At 39.0% G+C, this 23,110-nt stretch overlaps 2 protein-coding genes across 4 annotated transcripts in view; both read right to left on the bottom strand.

Moving 5' to 3' along the window:
• Nucleotides 1–12,800, bottom strand: part of eml5 (EMAP like 5) — a 45,980-nt gene extending 33,180 nt beyond the window's left edge. The window contains exon 1 of one of the 2 annotated variants that reach the window (XM_046855322.1): nt 12,084–12,800. In XM_046855322.1, coding sequence (XP_046711278.1) covers nt 12,084–12,280 — 197 coding nt within the window. In that variant the 5' untranslated portion in view covers nt 12,281–12,800. The remainder of the gene's footprint in view (nt 1–12,083) is intronic. The other variant, XM_046855321.1, reaches the window with a different exon arrangement.
• Nucleotides 12,801–13,431: 631 nt separating this feature from the next.
• itpk1b (inositol-tetrakisphosphate 1-kinase b) overlaps nt 13,432–23,110 on the bottom strand; it is a 36,963-nt gene continuing 27,284 nt past the window's right edge. For both annotated transcript variants that reach the window (XM_046855379.1, XM_046855380.1), the window contains exons 6-11: nt 19,254–19,352; nt 18,882–18,922; nt 18,421–18,586; nt 17,739–17,806; nt 17,473–17,635; nt 13,432–16,377 (exon numbers count right to left, since the gene is read on the bottom strand). In XM_046855379.1, coding sequence (XP_046711335.1) covers nt 16,031–16,377; nt 17,473–17,635; nt 17,739–17,806; nt 18,421–18,586; nt 18,882–18,922; nt 19,254–19,352 — 884 coding nt within the window. In that variant the 3' untranslated portion in view covers nt 13,432–16,030. The remainder of the gene's footprint in view (nt 16,378–17,472; nt 17,636–17,738; nt 17,807–18,420; nt 18,587–18,881; nt 18,923–19,253; nt 19,353–23,110) is intronic.

Here is a 23,110-nt window from a genome sequence, read left to right as displayed (position 1 = left end):
AGTGAAGGGGAGCAAAGGCTGGTCCGTGTGGTCTGATCCAACGGTCGAGCTGCTGAACATTAAATTGCTGAAGAAGTTAAAGCTGTTAATGCTCGAAGAGTCAGGAATGTTTTGGCAGTAAAATGGGGAGTAACACAATATTAGGCAGGTAGTCATATTGTTATTATGGAGCGTGGTAGCTCCAGTGGTTAAGGCACCGGGTTACTGATCGGAAGGTCGGGGGTTCAAGCCCCGGTATCGCTAAGCTGCCACTATTGGGCCCTTAAACAAGGCCCTTAACCCTCCGCACTCCAGGGGCGCCGTATCATAGCTGACCCTGCGCTCTGACCCCAGTTTCTGAGCAAGCTGGGATATGCGAAGAACAAAATTTTACTGTGCTGTAATGTATATGTGACAAATAAAGGCTATTCTATTATTCCTGATCGGGCGCTATTTGTAGCTCAAAACACAGAAAATTAAACATCCAAAACATCAACTGGCGTAATAATCATCTAATGGAGCAACCACTTGCCATCATTTGTTGTAAAGGTCTCATTTTAAATTCAAACGCCAAGGAGGAGAAGAACCCTGCATTTCTGGACTCTGTTATTAATTCAGGTCTTTTTTGTGAGGTGCCTGGCATGCTTAAAAACTCTAGTGGTCATCGGGTACTGGCACAGGCTTGGATCTAGGAGTGGCCTGTGAGCTCAAAAACATGACATTTGTCTTCTGTAAAGGCATCCACTTTCACCAAAAACCACTAGATTCTGTAGATTATATGGGTTTCCTTGGTGAAGGTCACACACTGCAAACAGTTAAGTGTGGCATAATTCTACTTTTAATCTGTCATTTCTTGATAGATTCTTGAGTCATATTATAAAAGTACCATCGGGTTGCCATGGCTACCTGAGTCTTTATGCAACCGCATGTCTCTTTTTGTTCATATATACCACTGAAGGGGTCTAAAATGTGGAAGCGTAGTGTCTATATCAAAGCTGCTCGCTTTCTCAATCCAACCACACAGACGTCACTTTAAGAGATGGAATGAGGGCGTATTATTATTATTATTATATTATTATTATTATCATCATAATACTAATAAAAATAAGGAACTGATAATAAAGCACACATATTTGAGTGACTTACATATTGAAATAGGACACAAGATACCACATAGCTGAAGCTTACTTTAGAAAATGACACTGCAACCAGACAGCAACACTCTGCAATATTCCAACAACACTGTGTGGATCTTTTTCCTGTGTTACACTCTATTTCAATCTATTTTAGTGTGTTTCCTTAGAGGCTTCTGCTTGCTCTTGCAGTCTTAGACAAGGTTGATTAGGTTGATTAGAAGGACTGTAATCAATTGGTCAGACTTCTCCAGAAATTACATTTTCTAGTCTGACACCTTGCTTGTGCTTCGGACATTTTGCAACAAGCTTAACTATTCCATCGAACCATCGTGTCAAATAATCCTGCGTATCACCTGGCAATCTCTAGTCTTTATATTAGTTCCAGTGAAACTAAAAATAGAGCAAAGGCATTGTGCTTTCTGGGGCACTGGCACAACCGTTTACATTTATTTCTCCTGCCACCTTTTGTTTAAAACATAAGAAGGTATTTCTTTGGCATGCATGGTAAGTCTGAGAATCACTTCAGTTGTTTATGTGTCTTACATACAAGTGTAATAAACGGTACTAAAAGCATTTGCTAATGATATGAAGAATAAGGTGAGGTAAGGATTTTGAATTTTCATGTGGTTTTGATGAAAATTCATTGGATTCAAAATTGACCACAAATGTAAGGCTGCTGCTTTCAATTTCACATTTTTGCCCTTCTGGTACACTGCAGAAGTTGCTGAGTTTGTCTTTGAGCGCTTATAGTACGAGCTTGCGCAACCCTACACATCCCTGTATGGTGGGAGCCTAAAGGACTCTGAGTCAGTGCAGATTTCAGAGAAAGATAGAAGATCAACCCGAAAGCATGCATTCAGTCCAGTCACAGTGATATACTGTATAGAGCAAATCAAAAAGGCCCCACCCCCTCCTAGTTTATGCTCTTAGTGTATATTTGGCAGATTCAGCACATTGTAATGGCCACATGCACTCACTTAAATGAATGCAAATCTCGATGGAGTACAACTACATCGGCTCTAGTGTAAAACAAGTGAGCTGCGATTTATCCCACGTGCCAAAACATTACAGTGAATCCACTAATTAAAAACATTAAAAGGTATTGGAGCACTTTGTAAACTATGTGCCACTAAAAAGGATACACAATGAATATAAAAAAAACATGGTGAATATATAATGGTGCTCTTAAGAACAAAACTGCCCTTTAGTTGAAAGTGTGTGTGTGTGTGTGATGTTGCATGGGCAGTAGTATTGACTCTAATGCAATGGGTTTATGGTTTATTCTTTATGTCTTCAGAGCTCAAGATCAATGCTTTTGGCAGTTAAAAATGTCTATAATAAAAACACCCTCAATTGATGGAATGTATTATATAAAAGAACATTTTACATTAAAGGATATTTAAAGGATGGTACTTTGACAATCACGTACCAAATGCAAGCTGTATATAAAACTAATCTTGAATGTATTACATTTGATCTCTATCTCGAAACATGCGAAATAATGAAGCACATTTTTTGCAAGACCATTCTTTCCACTCCTTTTAGCTAATGAATTGCGGTGCGGTGGTGGATTGCGCGACTGTGTCCGATGTTTGCTGTCAGCCTGATGGACAATTAGCTAATGGGATGGAGGAAAGCCTGAGTGGTCTTCACTCATATAGACTCACACACACATACTATCAGTTTTATACCACAGTTCTGCTTGAACCTAACACAGAGAAGAAAACATTTTCCTATCAATATTTTGGCTTTTTTTTTTTTAAATGACCAGTTATCTGTTTTAAGCAAGATATACTTCATACTAACTCTGCCAGGGTCAATCTAGCAATAATAAGTGCATTATTTATATTTCTAACAACACACTAAGTCAGTTACCCAGAGGAAAAAAAAATATTTTAGACAAAATTTCTTTGAAATTGATCTATTTTTAATATCAGACTAAAGATCTGATATGAAAAGAAAAATGTTTTCAACACTAGAAGATGTTTCTAATACAGTACAACATGGTGCCTTAATTAAAGTTGGAGTTTACTGATTATGGACAGCATAAAGGCATCAGCAGTATTTGAGGATGAATAGACCACTCTGCTGAATGCATTGTTTGGTGTGAATAGGTTTTGAATTAAGAGTCTCGAGCCCATAATACACAATATAACACGCTGTATCTTTCCATCCCAATTTCTCTGTTTATTATCTTATTTTCACAATTTTTTCCCTCTGGTAGATGCTTAACTGCATTTTGCTTCTGTGCACAGTACCTGTACTATGCAGTGACATCAAAGTTATACCTATCTATCTGTCCGTCCCTTCCTCCCTCCTCCCTCCCTCCCTCTATCCATCCATCCATCCATCCATCCATCATAAACCCTATTTCTAAAATTTTGCAGACACCTGGTCATAATTTTGGTATGTGCTTTTAGAGCATTTAGTCCTGATCTATCTATCTATCTATCTATCTATCTATCTATCTATCTATCTATCTATCTATCTATCTATCTATCTATCTATCTATCTATCTATCTATCTATCTATCTATCTATCTATCTATCTATCTATCTATCTATCTATCTATCTATCTATCTATCTGCCAACTCAGTTGCTAAGATATTCAGTTCACGAGTTTAAATCTCACCATAACCAATGAGAAAGTAGGAGCTCCATGATTAAAGCTCTGGGATCAGGGGTTTAGCACTGTGTGCTACTGTGCAACTGTTGGGCCTTTTAACCTTAACCATTTCTGCTCCAGATGTGCTGTTATGGAATTCAATAATAGTGCAACCCACTTAATTCACACTCTGCATGCACAAAGCCTTTGTATAATTTTTTATGCAGCCGTCCTAAATGTAAAACTCAGTACCATGATGCTGAACATCTGTATCATTATACAGTATAGTGCTCTATTACTGCTGTGGGATTACCAACAACAAGCTTTATAGTTTAACTACAGGAACAGTAATTATTTGTGCAAATTTGGGGTTGAACAGATTTGGTAGAGAGCCTAAAGCCTGAAGCATTATAGTGCATTATTAATCGCTGTTTAGTAATCCTACAGCATTAGAACAAAGCACTCGACTGCGAAACCTGTACAAGCACTGGTGAATTTATTCCAGTTCAGAACACATTTGGCTTGACTGGAAACAAACACAAACGGCGTGAAAGGGTTGCGTAACTAATCCCGCAGAACGCACCACAAAGGTATATATTATAGCTTCTATACTTATTCCATTTGCCGGCGTTATCATTTTTGTATGAATGATGATCTTGAAATAAACTGGAACTCATTTCTAGTCATCCCACAGCATTAATAGAGCATGCTACAGATTTCTGTGGTATATATAGACAACAAAAAGTCTGTAATAAACTGAGCTTCCGTAGATAAACACACTGATCCGGCTACACCCTCAATGACATTGATTATTTTTATAATATAATATTACAATTCCTAGAGTGCAATAATCAGACATATCTTGTGCATCGGATATTTCCTGTGTAGATAAGACAAGCCCCCTCTTGATCGTACCACCTTCCATATAAAAGGGAAATTTCCTAACATCTCTGGGATATGTGGAAAAAGATTTTCACTGCACTGTAAAGTTCATGCGACAAATATAACCCGCTTTTTTACCTTTTCCTTTCTATAAAGAAAATATTTAACTTGCAATGTGCTAGAAATTGAACCAAAAAAGTAAAAAAGAAAAGCAATCAACAATAAATACAGGAATGCATATTTAATTTCTCTCATCAATTGTGTCTTTGGGAAATCAACAAATGATAATGATTTATATTCAGTTATGTTATATTTTGACTCATTAGATGACCAATTCATTTAGGGGATATTGTATTTTTTCAGCACAATGGCTTCATTTATTTCATTTTGAAAAGTGTAGGCTCTTCCCAAGAAAACTAATATGTCATGTCGGGTACACACTGATTCATAAGAGACACTGAATTCTACTGAAATCTTAATGTAAACTGGTCCAAGTGTACTACATCTGAAACCGAGAAGCAAAGTGGTTCTGTTTGAAACACAGCTATCCTACACAGCATCAGAGTCGAATCTTCCCACGCAGTGATGGTCTTTAACTTACACTCCTGGCCTGCTCCTGCCTTTTTCAGGCACAGCCGCTTAAAGAGTTTTTATATGTCAGCGTTTGTGTTTGTGTGTATGAATTGCGTAGGGGGTGGAAGGAATTAGGGTCTGTTGTGATCACAATGGATAAATGAATGATGCAACAATATGCACTGGTGTTAAGGGCTAGAGCAGCCAAGTAGGACAGAAAGAGGATGGAGAAAGGAGTGCGAGAGGAAGACAGAGACACTGAGAGGAAGGGGGGAGTGAGTAGGAAAAATGAAAGAGAAAGAGAGAGAGAGAGAGAGAGAGAGAGAGAGAGAGAGAGAGAGGATTCCCTTCTGCAGGGATAGACCAGGACACTGAGAGATCTGTCTCTTAGCATTAACCTCACAGTAATGGGTTCACACATGCATGAGTGCATCGTATCAGCACACACACACTCTGCTCCATGGGCCTGGTCACATGTTCTGTACTCACGCCCACACACACACCTCAGTCACCCAGTCCTCTTCTCGTAATTTTCATGTAAATCCGCCGAAATAAACCTGAAAGAATCACATACATTATGTTGTGAATGATGTCTAAAAAACAAATGATGTGTAGAGAATCTATGAATTGGAATATGTAACGCGGTAGATATACACACTCGACAGTAGTGTATAAACTTCCATTTAAGTCTACTGACATTGTGCCTCTGGGAGTGCGGTCACACACACTTACACACTGCAAACCGAGCAGGCTGCAGCTCCGTCGTGCTGCGTTTTTTCAAGGACATGAAAAACCCCCTGAATGAGTTCACCACCGTTCTCTTTTACATCTTCTCCGCGAACTACAGGCCATTTACCAGCACCTTGGCTGCAGGTTCTCTCTCTACTGAGCACTTCCAAATGTCTCACCCACAAGGGTTCACATTCATCACACCCAGGTTAAGATCTGATTTTCCCCCTGATTGCACGCCCCTACAAACACTGCCAAAACGCATCCACGCTGGCGTATTGATACTATTACAGCACTTGCAGCAGGAAGGGACACAGATTACGGATTATGCTGAAATGATTGCGTGCATGACTTAATGGGACACGGCGAGAGATACAATGAGAGTCAGAGAGCTTGAGCTGGTGGTCACGTGGTGAGATCAGCAATCAGCCCTCCCCCTCCTCCTGAGTACACAAACATTCACATCATACCAACGCCACTCAATGACAATCTATACATAGATTTTTTATGGTTTTCTTCACTATGGGTATGTTTGTTTTTGGGTTTTTTTTGAGGGATGTAATCCTGGTCTAAAAAAAACAGGGATACAAACAAAAATGAAAAAAACAACAACAAATAGATCAAATGTTCTTGTTTTTTTTAGAATGTCTTTTCCATAGTTTCCTACACGATCAGTGTTTATCATTGAAATAACAGAGCGGATGTGAGAAGGATCGCCAAAAAAGAAAACAAACAGCTAGTTGCTTAGTCATGACCAGCAAATCCATGTTCTTCTGTGCATCAGATATATGTTGTGTATGTTAAAATGAAGAACATGCTAGATATGGCACCAGAGGAAGCACTGTAACAGTAGCAGAATACTGTTACAGTCTCTTCTTATTGTAATGGTTACTGTAGTGTGAGTTAGCAGAAGTCCAGAGCGAGCTGGTTTTGAAATTTTGTGTGCTGGATGGAGAAACTTGATAAATAAATAAACGGGTCTATGACTATAAATAATTAGTATTTCTAAAAAAAAAAAGTCTCTGGTAAAGTCTTCACACATACACCACAACTAACCCGAGCTCCAACAAATCTTTAGTTAGTTCTGAACAGGATTCTTTGAAAATGCTAATTATTTCTCAGGCATAACACATTCCCCAGCGTTTTCACACTAATTTGAGATGCACTGGTACAGCCTGTGACTTTTTCTAAGCAGAATACTCTGCAGAAATATAAAAGGCAGTTAAGCAGAGCAGGCTGCCAAATAATCAGTCTTTTTAATCCAGTATGCCTCATTCGTTCGCCCTGCAACCTCGGTTATGTCTTTCTACATGCTGAGTGTTTTAAACAAACAGACATTCGATCGTGAGAGCGATTCAACATCAGGAGCTCACGCAGCCGGGACCATTTAATCAACATTTACCTAACACAAATACACATCCGGGAGGGGTTCAGTACTAACAACCTGCGCTGGTACAATAAATGCTGCGATGCTTTAGAAAAATAGATAGATAGATAGATAGATAGATAGATAGATAGATAGATAGATAGATAGATAGATAGATAGATAGATAGATAGATAGATAGATAGAGACAGACAGACAGACAGACAGACAGACAAATAGATACAGACAGACAGACAGACAGAGAGATAGATAGACAGACAGACAGACAGACAGACAGACAGACAGACAGAGATAGATAGATAGATAGATAGATAGATAGATAGATAGATAGATAGATAGATAGATAGATAGACAGCTAGCTAGCTAGCTAGATAGATAGATAGATAGATAGATAGATAGATAGATAGATAGATAGATAGATAGATAGACATAGAGACAGACAGATAGATACAGACAGACAGACAGAGAGATAGACAGATAGATAAACAGACAGACAGACAAATAGATACAGACAGACAGACAGACAGACAGACAGACAGACAGACAGACAGACAGACAGACAGACAGAGACAGACAGACAGACAGACAGATAGATAGATAGATAGATAGATAGATAGATAGATAGATAGATAGATAGATAGATAGATAGATAGATAGATACTTTATTCATCCCAATGGGACATTTACAGCTTCCACACATAAAAATAAAAACAACACTGAGTGTTAGTTGAATCTGTGCAAGTGTCAGATATTCGTTCTTATTTGATTTCACTCGGATCGAGAACTTTTAAGGTAAATATTCCTGGACTAGCTGAACACACACATTTTGAATTTGTTAGAACAAATTTGTTTAGTTTTCAATCCACTTACTCATAAATTATACTAGCGAACGCCATCACCAGTTCTCAGTGGTGTTCAGGGATTACAGTATCATTGACTTCGTTATAATCTCTACATGAGACCCATGAATCATTTTTTTTTACTGAACCTGGTTTGTGTACATTAAGTCTCCATGAGAGCATTTCAGATTTAGAAGTGAAGCTCAGGGACGCGTGTTCTAGTGGTTACCTGCCAACCGTATTTATGTCACCACCTACATCAGCTACAGGAATCCCATGTCTATGCAGCCATCTGTCTGCATGCTCAGGCTGGGGCAGGATTCCATACTGCAGACTGGAATAACCATTATGGCCATTTTCAATGGTCCACATAATTTAAAACTGAATGTCAAAATGTATATTCAATGTAAAAATTTATATTTTATTAAAGAAACTTCTGAATAACAAACACACCTGCAAAAAACATCCCTCTGTGAAATGTCAAAGAGAAAAAAAAACCTTCGACTTCATAGACCTTATACTGCTCTATTAGACCTGTTTTTCTATCTTTTTTATCATACAATGTGAATCATCGGTGAGTTTCCAGAGTGAAAGTTGAGCATTTTTCAGTCAAGCCGCATGATGCACACTCAAAAAGACCAATTCTTCATGTGACGATGGCAAAGACAGGCAGCAAACTCCTGCCTGAGGAAGAGCTTGTCGACTTTTTTTTTCTTTTTGCTGTGAAGCGAGCTGTATTCAACATCTGCCGATCCCAACGTCCACCACCCACGGAGCATCTCACTCCAGGGCAACGACCGTAAAAACAAACAGAGCCACAAAAGCACAACATGCTGACACACCCACATGCAGCCGATGCGCTGGTTCTGCATCCTGCACATGTTGCCTACATCAAATAGGTCGTTGGAAAGATTTATTCGGAACAGTACTGTATAAACCTCGGGTTTTACTGACATATACATGCAAATGTGACCCTTTGTCACACGGCACTGGAAAAATCGGATTTATTCCTTAAATTCGTATTTTCTCGCTGTTTCCGAGTGTTGGCATTGCGAACAACAAGCGAGCGAGTCTGTTTTGTTTTGTTTGCTTCCATATACACACGTAGTTGTCATAGGAACGACACGGTCGACCATATAAGGAGGAATAAGAAGCAGATGGCTAGTTAGCTTGCAATCAACGCGGAAAACTTGCAGTGGATTATGGCTTATATAAAGCCAAGCTCAGGTCGTGGATCGGAATATATTTAGACAATTGCTCCAGAAACTGTTCAAACAAAAATAAAAGAAGAAAAAATAAACAAGCCAGCTTCACTTTATTCTTTTTCATCTTTATTTTTTTCGATTTCGCAAATCCCTAATATTACACGTCAAATATTAAATTCTATTTTGACTTGTTTAAATTAGACTTTATACGTTTATTATTAAATAAACTTACATATGCCAAAGATTAGATTTGAGCTGCCTGTCTGAACATATCCTGAAATCAGTTCGTTACCGTCCTGATTGTTTTTTGTGTAATAATTATAAAAATATGTCTTGTTCTGAAAATTGTGGGATTTTTGGACTCTCAGAAACTTGTCCCTGATGAGCTAAAAACAAAAACGTGTGTTTGAACTGACACACACACACACACACACACACACATGCACGCACACACTTTCACAAGAGAATTTGGTCATTTTGGTCACGAAACGTGACCAATAATCAGCGACATTCACAGAAAGACGCGGTGTGACTGACATTTCAAACCCTCAACCATTAAATGTCAAGCCAACAGTATCTTGTTTACTCGCCATTGTTTCAAACAAAAGTCACTTATAACCTTTAAAAACATTAAACACTGACTATATTTTACTCAAAATACAAAAAAGCGTACTGTGGCCCAAAATGTATTTACTTTATGTACATGGTGTTTGCAGGTCCGCAGTCACAGTAGCGTGTGGATGTGGGTGAAACACTTGATTCTGAGACCATCAGTCAAATGGGATGTAAACGAGTGAAGTGTGGTACATACTGTTAAATAAATGTTTATTACGAGGCTCTTTAAAGAGACAGGGTTTTATAATGGTTCACACAACACAAAGTAGAAAACTAACATGACACTGGTGCCATACGGAGGCATTTGATATGCATGAACAGTGAATGACAGTTATCTCAGTGGGTCAACCACGAGGCCACATTCTGCTGCTGGAGTAACCGGAGAAGCACGAGCACTTATGGAACAACTGAAGTGACACGCAAACACACTTCTGATATGCAAAGCAAATCAGTAAGCGGCTGTCCGGGCCTTCGTAGTAAAGGGCGTATGTGATACCTGAATTTGTCCCCATATTCTGCTTTCGGAGGTTTGGCGCACTGTTCTTTTACACAATCTTGTGCCATGTTTCACCATAATGATAAATCGGTCCCTGAGGCCTGTTCTGTGTTTCAGGTCAACCGGCTTTATTGTCTTACTCTCTCTTTCTCACCACGTAGATTTCGCCACGGATCCTGTAACACACACTGACTCGTGAGTCAAAACGTGTCTGAGCTCCACCATGTACGTTCACTCGCCTATATGAAGCGCAGAATAAAAAGTAAATAAATAAGAAAAAAACAAAATAATTCAAAGCCTGAAACGCTGCAATCATGCGAGCATAGTAAATGAATTTTAATAATTCACAAATAGTATTTGCTTGCATATACATATAGGCGCATAGGGTGTGGAGAAAGGTGTGTTCACATACGCACAGTTTAAAAGGTCAGTTTCTTATTAATAATGGAGGGCTGAGCCAGCTGACTAGCGGGGACGTCTCCACCCACCCAATCGCTAGGAAAACATATTCGCATCCATGTCACTCTAATGGAGGAGACATACTAGAAATCATAGACAAAAAAACGAGAGGTTTAGATACGTTCTTCTAGAATACGTTCTTCTCGCTGGCGGTTTATTTAAAAAAATTCGGGGATCTAATTAACTCTTGGATAAATGTTGTGTCAGAAAGCTCAAAGTTTAGGAGCAGTCTTCTGTGGAGACTATTAGAGATTAAGGTTGCATCCTGCACCATAAAGTCTTCCAGGTTAAACGTTTAAATACTATAATACAGGTTCATAAGGTTTCATCAGGGTTCATTAGGAATGCATTCACCTCTTGAGAAACTGGATTTGGTTTTTACAAGACTGGTGAACGTTTATATGAGAAATGACATCAGATTGTACGTTTTTGCGAGGTTATGTGTAGGCATGGATGAAAAACTCGCCAGCTGTGTATGGATAGTTACCAACCAGTCCAGCTAAAAGACCATTTTTACTTATTCCTTGAACGACGAATCAATACATGGTTGAGATTTCCTGTCTTTCCTCCATGTCTACTAGCAGCATGCCAAAAACTCTTGCAGCTCCACCAGACTGACCAGTGGACTGATAGCTGCCATGTGACCAGACCAAACTGTTTATTTTTTGTGTTGTTCTTTTTTTGCAGTGTGACACTGATTAATGGTTCTTATAATAGATGAAGGAGCTCGTCATCATCATGTCCTTGAACGCAGTTCACTGGGACTTTCAACCTGAATGTAGATTATTGGAGTTGTGCACAGTTGATACTTTCATCATGCAAAAAAAATTGTATACATCGCAGATTAAATCACTATTGTATCAGTCGGACCTCTGTGCGTGTGTGTGCGTGTGTGTGCGTGCGTGTGTGAGAGAGAGAGCGCGCGCGCGCGTTACACTGTCGCTGTCCAGCACGACCAACTCCTGAAGGTTATCGGGGCTGAAATCCCGATCTGCAGAGCCGCTAATGGCAACACATTTCACGGTCATGTTGCACTGAAGCTTCCCACCAGTAGGACCTTCATCCACAAGCTCGGTACATCATTTGGGCCGTTATCTCCTAATGGCTCTAATTTATAGGTTACCGTGTGCTCCTTATTATTTATTATTAGTAGTATATTTCTTTCAGCATTTTTTTTTACCTGATTATGTCGTCGTTGTGCCCGATGTAAAATTTCTGCTTGTGTTCCCGTGTGTTGTACACAACTCCTACACCTGCCACGAAGTAGACGATCTCCTTGGCGGCGGTGTAGTACAGGTTGTTGCGGCACTGGTGGCCCCGGTAGCCGTAAACCCACTCCAGACGCAGATGGCAGTTTGGAGCTGTTCTGTCAGCCATGTTCGCACTTATTTCTCACCGAAAATGCGATTTCCACCCGCTCCCTCCCCACCACCACCACCTTCCTCCACGACCACCAAGTCCTGCTCAGAACAGCCCTCCGGTCAGTGCGCTGTCAGAGAAGAAGCACCGTGTCCGCCTGAGAGGAGAAAAGACTTCCGACGACATTTTCTTCACACCACGCAAACTCCTCGCCTCTTCTCAACTTTGCTCGGTTGGCATGTTGTCGCGGGACGCGGCCTTATTTCTGCAATGGCTTGAATTAAACCTCGCACTTCTTCACAGGGGCAAAGTGTGCAGCCCACCTGCCTGCCTCCCTCCCTTCCTTCCTTCCTCTCTCTCTCTCTCTCTCTCTCTCCTTGTGAAAATAATCGTTTTTTTTTCTAGCATACCCTTTCACATGGACCGCCCATCGCACGCAACAACACTGATGGATGTTCAAGCCAACCAATCAGGTGCTGCGCAATGGTCAGTGCGAATTTGAGTGACAGCTGATTGACCAACAGCGTTAAGCGGAAAGGCCGCGTCAATGACTCGCCTCTGGTTTGTTCACAGATACAAGAAATATACTGCAGATTTAATGTTTAAATTATATATATATATATATATATATATATATATATATATATATATATATATATATATATATATTTTTTTTTTTTATTATTATTATTATTATTATTATTGTCAACAAGTCTCCTTACTGCGGTTTATTAAATGAAGGAACCAGAGGCCTTCAGTACATTGTGAAGCAATCAGTGTGGTGGATGGTGGAGTATTTTTTTGTAAATTGTAAAATAACATTTCATTTGGCAATCAATGAATGACGCTGGATATAAGCAGAAATGTGAAATCAAATGGTTTTAAAGAGCTCATAAACCTGTCCTCATCTCTTTTAGCTTATCTATGCTTATGACGGCATACAAATTGAATCATTATTAAGGTTTTTTGTTTTTTTTGCAGCTTTTGAGGAAATAAATTAATAGGGAGAACCCAACAAGCTCAATCCTTGTGTGTACATTTCTTCCTAATTAAGATAAAAACATGCTGACACATATAAACACACACACACACACACACACACACACACACACACACACACACACACACACAAGCAGTGTCACAACTTGCAAAAACCACAAAGGACTCTGTTCATTTTTAAATCTTTTATCTAAAAGGAATCACAAAGTGTCAATCTGATTTTTAATTTACAAAACACAATGTTATACGTGACGTTCTGTATGAATGTAGGTATGTACGCAGGTGTAGGAGGGTTTGTGCACTGTATACATACATTGCCTATAATATATATATATATATATATATATATATAGAACATTTCTAAGTAAACATTCAAGTGGATTTCAAGAGAACATGATGAGGTGAAGTACTGAGTACACACAGAAAAATTAAGGTATAGGAATGTACCTAAAGGAGTACAAATGCTTTGTCACTCCAGCTGCACCCTAGCAGGGTACAACAATGTACTTCTGAGGTACATTTTAATTGTACCTTGATTTTTCTGTGTGTGGGTGGTTTATTTTTTCCATGTCAAAGCACAATAAATGCAAGTGTACAATTAAGAGACACAAAGTAGAGCAGTGTACAAATATTCTACATATTCTCTCCGTCTCACAGGGCTAATAAGTGGGTCTTTTAGAAAGCAAGGAACTCCAGTCATTTCTAGGTTTTACTCCAGGTTTAGCAAAACTGCATTCGTGTCATGGTTACACATGTTCAAACTGGCCAAGTTCAATATGTTGGTTAGATAGGCAGTTAAAATGTTCCACTTGGCAGAAAGGAAATGCAATCCAGTAAAAAAAACTATGAAGCCTGACACTTGAACTGGTTTTTTTTTTTTTTGTGCAAAGGTGCTTAGCATTTTGGTATACACACGGATTAAAAGAAATGAAATCTTTGACTTTTAAGAATGGACCTCTAGAGGTGAAGCAAAGCACTACAAATAACTTTCCCCCCAAATAGCTCAGTGGAAGTACCAAAGTTGTTCAAGACAAATTTACAGCTGTGACCCAAATCAGTTCATGAAACAAGAATAGGGTTCAACTGAGCAAAGCATAAATTTAATGTCATTATTTTGCCCATGTGCATCCGTACAAACCCCCCATGTAACTGTCGCAATTAAACGTTGCTGATTACCCTAGGATAACAGCATAATAATAATAATAATAATAATGATAATAATGATAATAATAATAACATAAAATGCCCATTTTCACTCTAAACTGTGAGATTTCCCTGTGAAATAGTTCAATGAAATTGAATTTGAACAGGTTATGAAACTACTGTCCGCATTAAAAAAACATTTCAACTGATTTCGATTTCCTCTGAACAGAACGGATATGGCAACATGCACTACTAAACATGGATACCAAACAAAAAACAAACAAACCTAAATTCGCATATGAAGCATGTGTTCATGTGAATGTACATCAGCTAAAGCTGGTGCATTTTTACAAAACAAAGTCTTTTAAGACTGTAGTGCGTATATAGGAAATGCCCTTATTCCAGGTAAACTAACTGCACTGGATGTGCATTTTCTAAATAAAGGCAAGCAAATGTTTCCTAAAACAAAAAAAAAAAAATACTCATAATTCGCCTGAATCAGAGCTCACAGATCTGCTCTTCGGAATGCACGCTTCAGTTAATTACACAGGTTTTTTTTTACCAGGACTAAATTATTTGGATTTGTTAGTCATTAGTTAGTCAAAAAAAAAAAAAAAAAATACTGACTATAAATTAAATTCTTTATCACCTACACAGGAATGGTTACAAGATCAAGCATCTCCTTCAAGTGAGATTTTTCCCCAAAACATAGCTTGTGTTTGTGTTACTTAAACACACTAAACACCTCCATATATACAGTCATCAGATACCAACTCTCCATTCGTATTAACTACTTAATGGGACTTGGGGGTGGTAGTGGTTACAATAATGTACAATTCATAATCACTACACCAGACCACACCCAAAATATTGGAATGCAAGAATTTCCGGTCAGACGCAGACGCACGCACCCACACACGCGCGCACCGCACACAGAAACCACACGTACACAGGCGTCGTCTCGTAACACAATAAAAACACATGACACCTGACGTTGCAATTCCCAAAACCGGATCCTCACGATAAGGAACTGCATACAGCGTCTGAAGAAAGAAAAAAAACAATATAAAAAAAAAAAAAAAAAAAAAAAAAAAAACAAGCGCAAAACCGGTGTTCTAATCTTCTTACTTTACAGAACCAATATTTCATCAGATCTGCTTGTTTTAGTTTGGAGGTGACTTGTACGGGGAGACTTGTACACCAACACATCAGCGTCCGTTACAACGTACGATTGACACTTAACATGGAGCAGAAAGCTGTTCGAAGTTACAGAATTGACTTCTACGTACATGTCCACTGGCAAATGAATATATCGGTATTAAAAACCCTCATTGTGCCGCAAAGCAACGATGCACAGCAAGAATGTCTTCTCTTCCCTCTTTCTCCACAGTGCATTTTCAAACATGAACACTACAAACAAATCTGTTGATCAATACCGGGTTCACTTTACAGTGCTGAGTGTTACATTTGTGTGTGTGTGTGTGTGTGTGTGTGTGTAGGGGGGCTGGGGGGTTGATTACAGATACTACTTTGATATCATTTATAATTGTTATTTATTATTTATATTAGATTATTATTGTGATTCACTCTGTTCTTGTTTTGTTCAGCAAAGAGAAGAGAAGGTGGTCACTGTGAGGAGGCTTTGGTGGCGATGGTGGCCACGCAGTGCTGTTGGAAATTGGGGGACACTGCTGAATTGCAGCCCAGTCTCTGGCATTGACTTTTCAGTCCTTCGTCACCCTCCAAGATCCATGCGCTGCTGCTGCTGCTGCTGCTGTTGTTTTCTGACTCTTGCCCCAACAGGCTGCTGCACCCCTGGGAGGGGGTGCCGCTCCGCTCTTCTGAGACCGGAGCTGTTAACGGGGCTGAGGGGGGTGAAGCCAGTGGCAGAGGAGAATGATCACTGGAAGACTGGAGCACACTGGTGATGTGGTTGAGGAGGTCAGTGAAGAACTCCGGAACACCCTCATACCCTGTAAAGACACGGAGACAGGGACTCAAACATGCAGGTAGTATTTACCAGAGGTTTTATCCCTCACTTAATATTTTACAACATGAAGTGATACAACCTGCAATTTACTGAACTATATTGGTATTTTCACCACTGGATATGGACAATATCTTGCTATAGATTTTCACTAGGGCTGAGATCTGGACCGAGCAGATTGAAGAGATTCAGGTTCTTGGTTTTGAACTACACCACAGTGAAACTCTGCCAGTAGGCTTAAAGTTGTTTGCTTGCTGATAGATGAACCTCTTTTCCAGTCTTAAATCTTTCGCAAAGAGGAACAGGTTTTCTTCTAGGATTCATTTATCTTGCCCCACAACCCTGACCAGTTTATAATCCCCATTACATGATTCTAACATTATCCTATCACTGTGGTGATGGTGTTCTCAGATTGATGAGCAAAGCTGAATTTATGCCAAACAAGCTTTGTGCCAAAGCCAAAAAATGTTTATCAGGACAGAGGACCTTTACTGTGTTCAGAGAATAAAGCAAATAAAATGTTTGGCTATAAACACAAATAGGTAAAAGCCCATAAAATACAATGGTTGAAGCCAATTGGTCAAAAACTAATTTTGTAAAGATCCAATTCAAAACTTTCTTGCCTCTGCCATGAGATTAGGACCTGGTCATAGACGGATCACTAAAGTAATCTGGGACACAAAAGCAACATATTGCAATCTATGTCTAATTAAAGTTTACAGTTTACAGTTACATTTAGGAATACCTAAGAAGCTTGAAATGTTGAAAAAGTCAAAAGACAAAATGTCCATAAAAGTAATAGAAGTATATTGCTCTAGAAGTGAGGCGAGCCAGTATGATCAAATCCATACAACATAAACATATGCATCACCTTTCCAATTTGATATACAATAAGCAAATCCACACAAATAAAAGCGTATTTTATTCACTTGATTTCTGCTGTGGTTCTGCTTGACAAGCTGCTACTAAAACCCAGGGGAGGTTTGTACTAATGCATGACGTAAAAACGCGTACGTTATGTACTACAACAGAGACAACATCTGCAATACATCACATCCAAATGCTGTGCTGAAACACTCACCGGGGAAAGCATTGATGTCGATGACCGCATGTTGGCCTGTCTGGTTGTCGATGATGACGTCGATGCCGAAGAGCGACACTCTCAAAGCCTGTCGAAGAGATCTGGACAGTTCCCTGATGACATCATCGTTGGGTGGCTGGGACACCCCTTCTACATTCTCTCGCTACAGAGAAACATTTTAAATAGGCTGAAAAATTGCCTTAAAGAACTTTCATTAGATACAAAAAAAAACTAAGAAAAATCCTAGCCATTTCAGTGGGACTTACAGATGTTAGGTCTGAGGATGACTCTGGCTTGGACACATTATGGCTGTTGAAGAAAATAGCTTTTCGGTCTAAAAAAAAAAAAAAACACAAGTAGATAGTTTAATACACTTTTCAAAATGTGTCTGAAGTGAAAATTTGTGTGTGTGTGTGTGTGTGTGTGTGTGTGTGTGTGTGTGTGTGTGTGTGTGTCTGTACAGGCCACTAGGCTGCAGCAGAGGCCAGGCGCTGAGTGCAAAAAGCCCGAATGAACCTGACTCATGGCCAGACAGGAAGGAATATGGATCTGCCTAGAGGACGGTTGACTTCCAGATGTTTGCATACAGCTAACAGGCCTTTTTAAATGAAGTCACGAATACTTTGCATTTAGCTTGAACAGTACTGAATGCAAATGGAGCAGCAGGCAAAATGTTGACTCAGGCAGATTATATGGTGAAAGGAGGAAAAACTTAGGGCATGACCATGAAGCAGAACATTTACCAAGTAAATAGTCCACTTGTTATAAGTTGCAGTATAAGGGCCAGGACAACATGCTGCATTCAGGAACACATTGAATCATACCACTGTATTAATTTTAAGCATTACATTATCAGTGCAGCCTGGCTGTCTAACAGAAAAGCCAGTCATAGTACAGAGGACCCACAAATTAATATAATACAGGGACATAAGCAGTGCTGAGACTCACCAGCAGGGCCAGAGGGGAAATTCTTCAGGGAGGGTCGCTCCACCACGGTGTAAGACTCGCCCACCACGAACACCTTATAGAGCACAGCGTTATGGTTGATGAAGCTCTGAATAACACATGGCGGCTTCACATCCTTTAGATCCTCATCACTAAAGATAATGGCCATCTGCCAAGACACAGGAAGAATGGTGCATGAAATATGATGCAGTGGAAAAGCTCCAAATTGTGCACATATTGATTTTAGCTTCCTCAATCAAAAGTCAGACTGACATGGTAAGTTGGCTGTTACCTAGGTTACCAAAAATACGAAACAAAAAAAAAAAAAAACCCTCCGTATTGGTGCTGATGCAGAACCAAGCTGAACAATGAAGGATTGTGTGTGTTCAGTCTGTAAATATTTGATAACCTGTGGTTGGCTTCTACCGATTAGTGAGGTTAAGTGGAAAAAGATGGCGTCTCACCTCATGGGAGTTGGTTCCGTGTGCTACTCGTGTTTTGCAAACTGTGGGGAAAAAAAAAAAATGTAGACAATACGTTTATATAGCTGTTTATATAGAATGACTATCACAAATGCTCTGTGTGAATGTTGACAGCATGCAACAGATGTTTTTGTGTTACATCTCGGCTGCTTGCTTTTTATGATTAGTACAAGGGTAATAGGGAAAAGGGTAGCTCATTGGTTAAGATGTTGGACAGCTGATCAGAAGGTTGCGAGTTCAAATCCCAGCAAGCTGCCGCTGCCACTGCTGAGCCCTTAAGCAAGGCCCTTAACCATCACCTAATCAGTTGTATGAATGAAATAATTGTAAGTTACTTTTTTTTTAATGACTTACTGAAAGGGAATGTAAGACCATGTTGTTTGATCTGTTCCAGTGTGTCTGGACCGCACTCACTGTTCAGCACCATGAATGGAGGAGAGCAGATTCTCTCATCTATATAGAGACAAGGTCAATTAGTATGGCAAAGAAAATTAGTGAAGGCGAAAAAAATAAAAAATAAAAGTACATAACTTTCTTCGAGAATAATAAAGAAATCTAAGAAAAATTTAATTCTATGTTCTGCTTCATCATGAACATGCATTTTGTCAGGAGCAAAATGTTTCCCTAAATCGCCCTCATGGAACAACTCTAAACAGCCTTTTCTGAAAGCTCCTCAGTCATCAGGTCAGTTTCTTCCCTGTTTACTCTGGTGATAGAGGAACAATGACCACACAGCACCGAGCCCTGACTCCCGCTGCATAATACAGGAGTCAGCCAATAGGCCGAGTGCAAGATGAGCCACGAGTTCAAGGCTTTGTTTGAAAATACTGTACTCTCACTGTTCTGCAGCTTGCTAGCAAACACTGTGGTGGGAATAAAAGGAAAAGATCAATATCTGTGAGTGTTTTTATTCAACACAGCAGTTTCACTGAGGGAAAAAAAAAAAAGAAATATGGCAGTACAAGCATAACATACACTTATTCAGTGGCTAGTGAATGGATATTTACAGAAACCTTGAACATGTCTGTATTTAATATGTAAGCATTTGATAATGCTGATAAAGATAATCAAACTGCTCTAATGCTACACACAAATGGTATTGAGCCAGAACACTATTTATCACTAGCTGGCTATAATATAGAACAAGATAATCAAACCCACACTAGATACAATAGTGTTTTGGACAACTGATCATATAAGTCGTTTGTGCTTTTTGAACATCCCATTGCACATTTAGTCCCCATTTGATGTAATAATATTTTCTGGAAAAACTATATTTTGGAGAGTGGTTGTGGAAATTTGTTCTGGAAATAACAGTATAAGCAGGTACTGATGTAGGGTGAAGAGGCCTGGGGTGCAGTCAGCATTCCTATTCATCCCAAAGCTCAAGATCTTCCACTCCAAAAACCATATCTTCATGAAGCAGGTTTTGAATTGTCATGCTGGAACAGGTTTGGCTCTTCTAGTTCAAGAGAGGAGAAGATTCAATGCTGCCACATCCTAAAGACATTCTACACAATTGTGTGCCTACAGCTTTGTGGTAACAGTTTGGGAAAGAACCACAACCAAAGTAGTAGCAGTAGTAGTTTAAATCATCTACATTTTCTAAACAATCCCTTTAATGAGCTTAACATGTACAAGTACATGTTCTGACATGTACTGATATTAAAAAACAGGACAGTCCAATTAAATATGTTTAATAGAAATGGGGGTCTTGCAGAACATACATAGGGTTGGGATTGTTCTTTGCCTTTGGGCAGAAATGTGTGAAAGTCTTGAATGGCGGCCTATAATTGGCCAAGTGTCGATGCCACATCTGGTGTTCAAGACTTGTTCAAGTCTTGTTTTAAATAAGATTAAGAGTGTATTAGATTTCATTTTTTTATGTGAATGCCATGTCATTTGTTGTTCGTATACATACTCTAGTATTCTTGCCACTTGTTTAACATGTAATGATTGACCTAGGATGTCCCAATACTTTGACCGTATAGTGTATCTACCACTCTCTGTGGTTCTCTGACGTAAAATAAATAAATAAATAAATAAAACTATCAATTCTGAATGCATATACTATATTAATAGAGTCACTTTATTGTTTCTCTTCTCTGACAGGCTGCTTGTCACCATGCAGTCTGGCATCTTTCGTGCCTGAAGCTGGGGCATGATGTTTGACATATCTGAGCTGGTGTAGGATCTATCTGTACACAATTCCCATCGGTTCCAAGTTGACATCTCTGACACTCCACTGACTGTAAATAACGATCGTGCCCGTCATGCTTCTCAGGAACATCCTATTCATTTCCTCCTCTGACTCAATAACCATTTATTCCTTTTTTTTTTAAACAAAATAATTGTGTGCACTGCACGATTAAGTAACACTATGACCTGGCAGTGTGTACCAGCCTTTGTAAATAGGTACTCGCTTGCCATCCCACAGCTGGGCTTGTGTTCAAATCTTTGCTGATAAGGGCATCTTGGAGGTGCTGATACTATAGAATCATGACTATCAACTTTATCAGACTGATGACAGCAATCTGATAAGATCAGCATGCACTCTAATGGGCCTGTAGAGCATTAAAGGCTTTATGATGCACTATACAGACTGTGTAACAGCTATAATGACTGCACATTCAACAATATATGTATAAAAAGTAAAAAAAATTAAAGGAAAGGTTTTATAAAGCAAATATAGTCTTACTCTTAATATAGTATTTATAAACATTTGCTTTGGAGTTAAAAGGCAAAAAGGATGTGAAAACCAAATAAATATGACCTCAACAATTTAAATTAGTCTTGGGTTGATATTAAAAGCAAACCATGCAGCTAAGTGTGTTGGTAATTAGTCACTAGTTGAAGTCACACTGTACACATTGTTTCCATTACGATATTGAGAAATGCTCTTTAACAATAAAGATGCCAAAGGTCAGCATATAACCTGGCATGTCACAATCGAACACAAGCCAGCACTCCACTTCCTGTTTGGCTGAGCAAGTTGCTGTGCTGTCATAAATATCACTGTCCTCTGTGAAATTCTGTAGGGATCGAAAGCGAAAAATCACTGTGGTTTTCTTATCAGGGCACAAACATGCATCCACCAACTGAGTTTGAGCTTTTGTTCTGCTACTCTTCAGGAAGCTTATGTAAGACTTTTCAGGCTAGCCAGCAAAAAAAAAAAAAAAAAAAAAGCAATAAAAAAAAAAAGTTAAAAAGCACAGACGGAATGCTATTCTGATCAACAGTGAAGATCTAGACGTGTTGCTGTGTCAAAATGCACTAACGAGTATAGTACATTTTTTAACATAGGTTCTGTAGACGCAGCATGCCAAGCATACGTGACTTTTCGCTAGTCGGTGATTTCTAAAACAAAATTTTTAATTCTGTATTTTACACTTGCCAGAACTGTAGCCAAATATAGCCCCATTACACACTTTAGAAATTGGTCAAAGCAACATCTGGAGAACTAATGTGATAAGGTCTAACTAAGATTGGAAGGGTTTAGTATCAATCTTCAGCTTTATCTAAACACCAAGGTGGCTCTGCAGACCTTTGCAGAATGTTTACCGGATGTTCGAGAAGGCAAGCTGATGTGTGGAGTTCTGCCCTGATTCTGGAAGGCCCAGAGCTGGACTAATGTGACTGAGTAGACCTAAACTTTGTGTTTGAAATCAACATTGTGTATCTCACTTCCCAATGGATGTCATTAAAAAAAAATACTCCCACACTTTCCATTCCTTGGCTGGCCAACACTCAGTTTCTTGAGCATGCAGTGTGAACTGAAATGCACTACATTGTAAACAGCAATCGTATGATCATATACGTAGAGTAGAACTTGATTGCAAAATGGAGAAGAATTAAATGATGATACATAATCTCAACACACCAGATCATAAGCTCTTTGGCAATAAAATAAGGCCAGATGCACCAAGGCTCAAATCTTGCCTGAGCTGGTGTTCCAGCCTACTGAAAGCTTCCTATGTGAAAATATTATTAAAAAAAAACTAAACAAAAAAAAAAAAAAAAAACAGACTATATTTGACAGTATATACTTATTTAATTATTGCCATAAAATATTATAGGATAAAGGATGTACTTATGATTCTGCACAATTTCATGTACATTATATTATATACATACAGAAAGATCAATTTAAAGCTGTTCCACATCAAACTTCCAGATAAATTATATATACACACATACATACATACACATAC

The sequence above is a fragment of the Silurus meridionalis genome, chromosome 8 (assembly GCF_014805685.1).
Source record: "Silurus meridionalis isolate SWU-2019-XX chromosome 8, ASM1480568v1, whole genome shotgun sequence".
Taxonomy (NCBI): Eukaryota; Metazoa; Chordata; class Actinopteri; order Siluriformes; family Siluridae; genus Silurus; species Silurus meridionalis.
The sequence above is the reverse complement of the archived record's forward strand: the minus strand, read 5'-3'. Positions and strand labels throughout refer to the sequence as shown.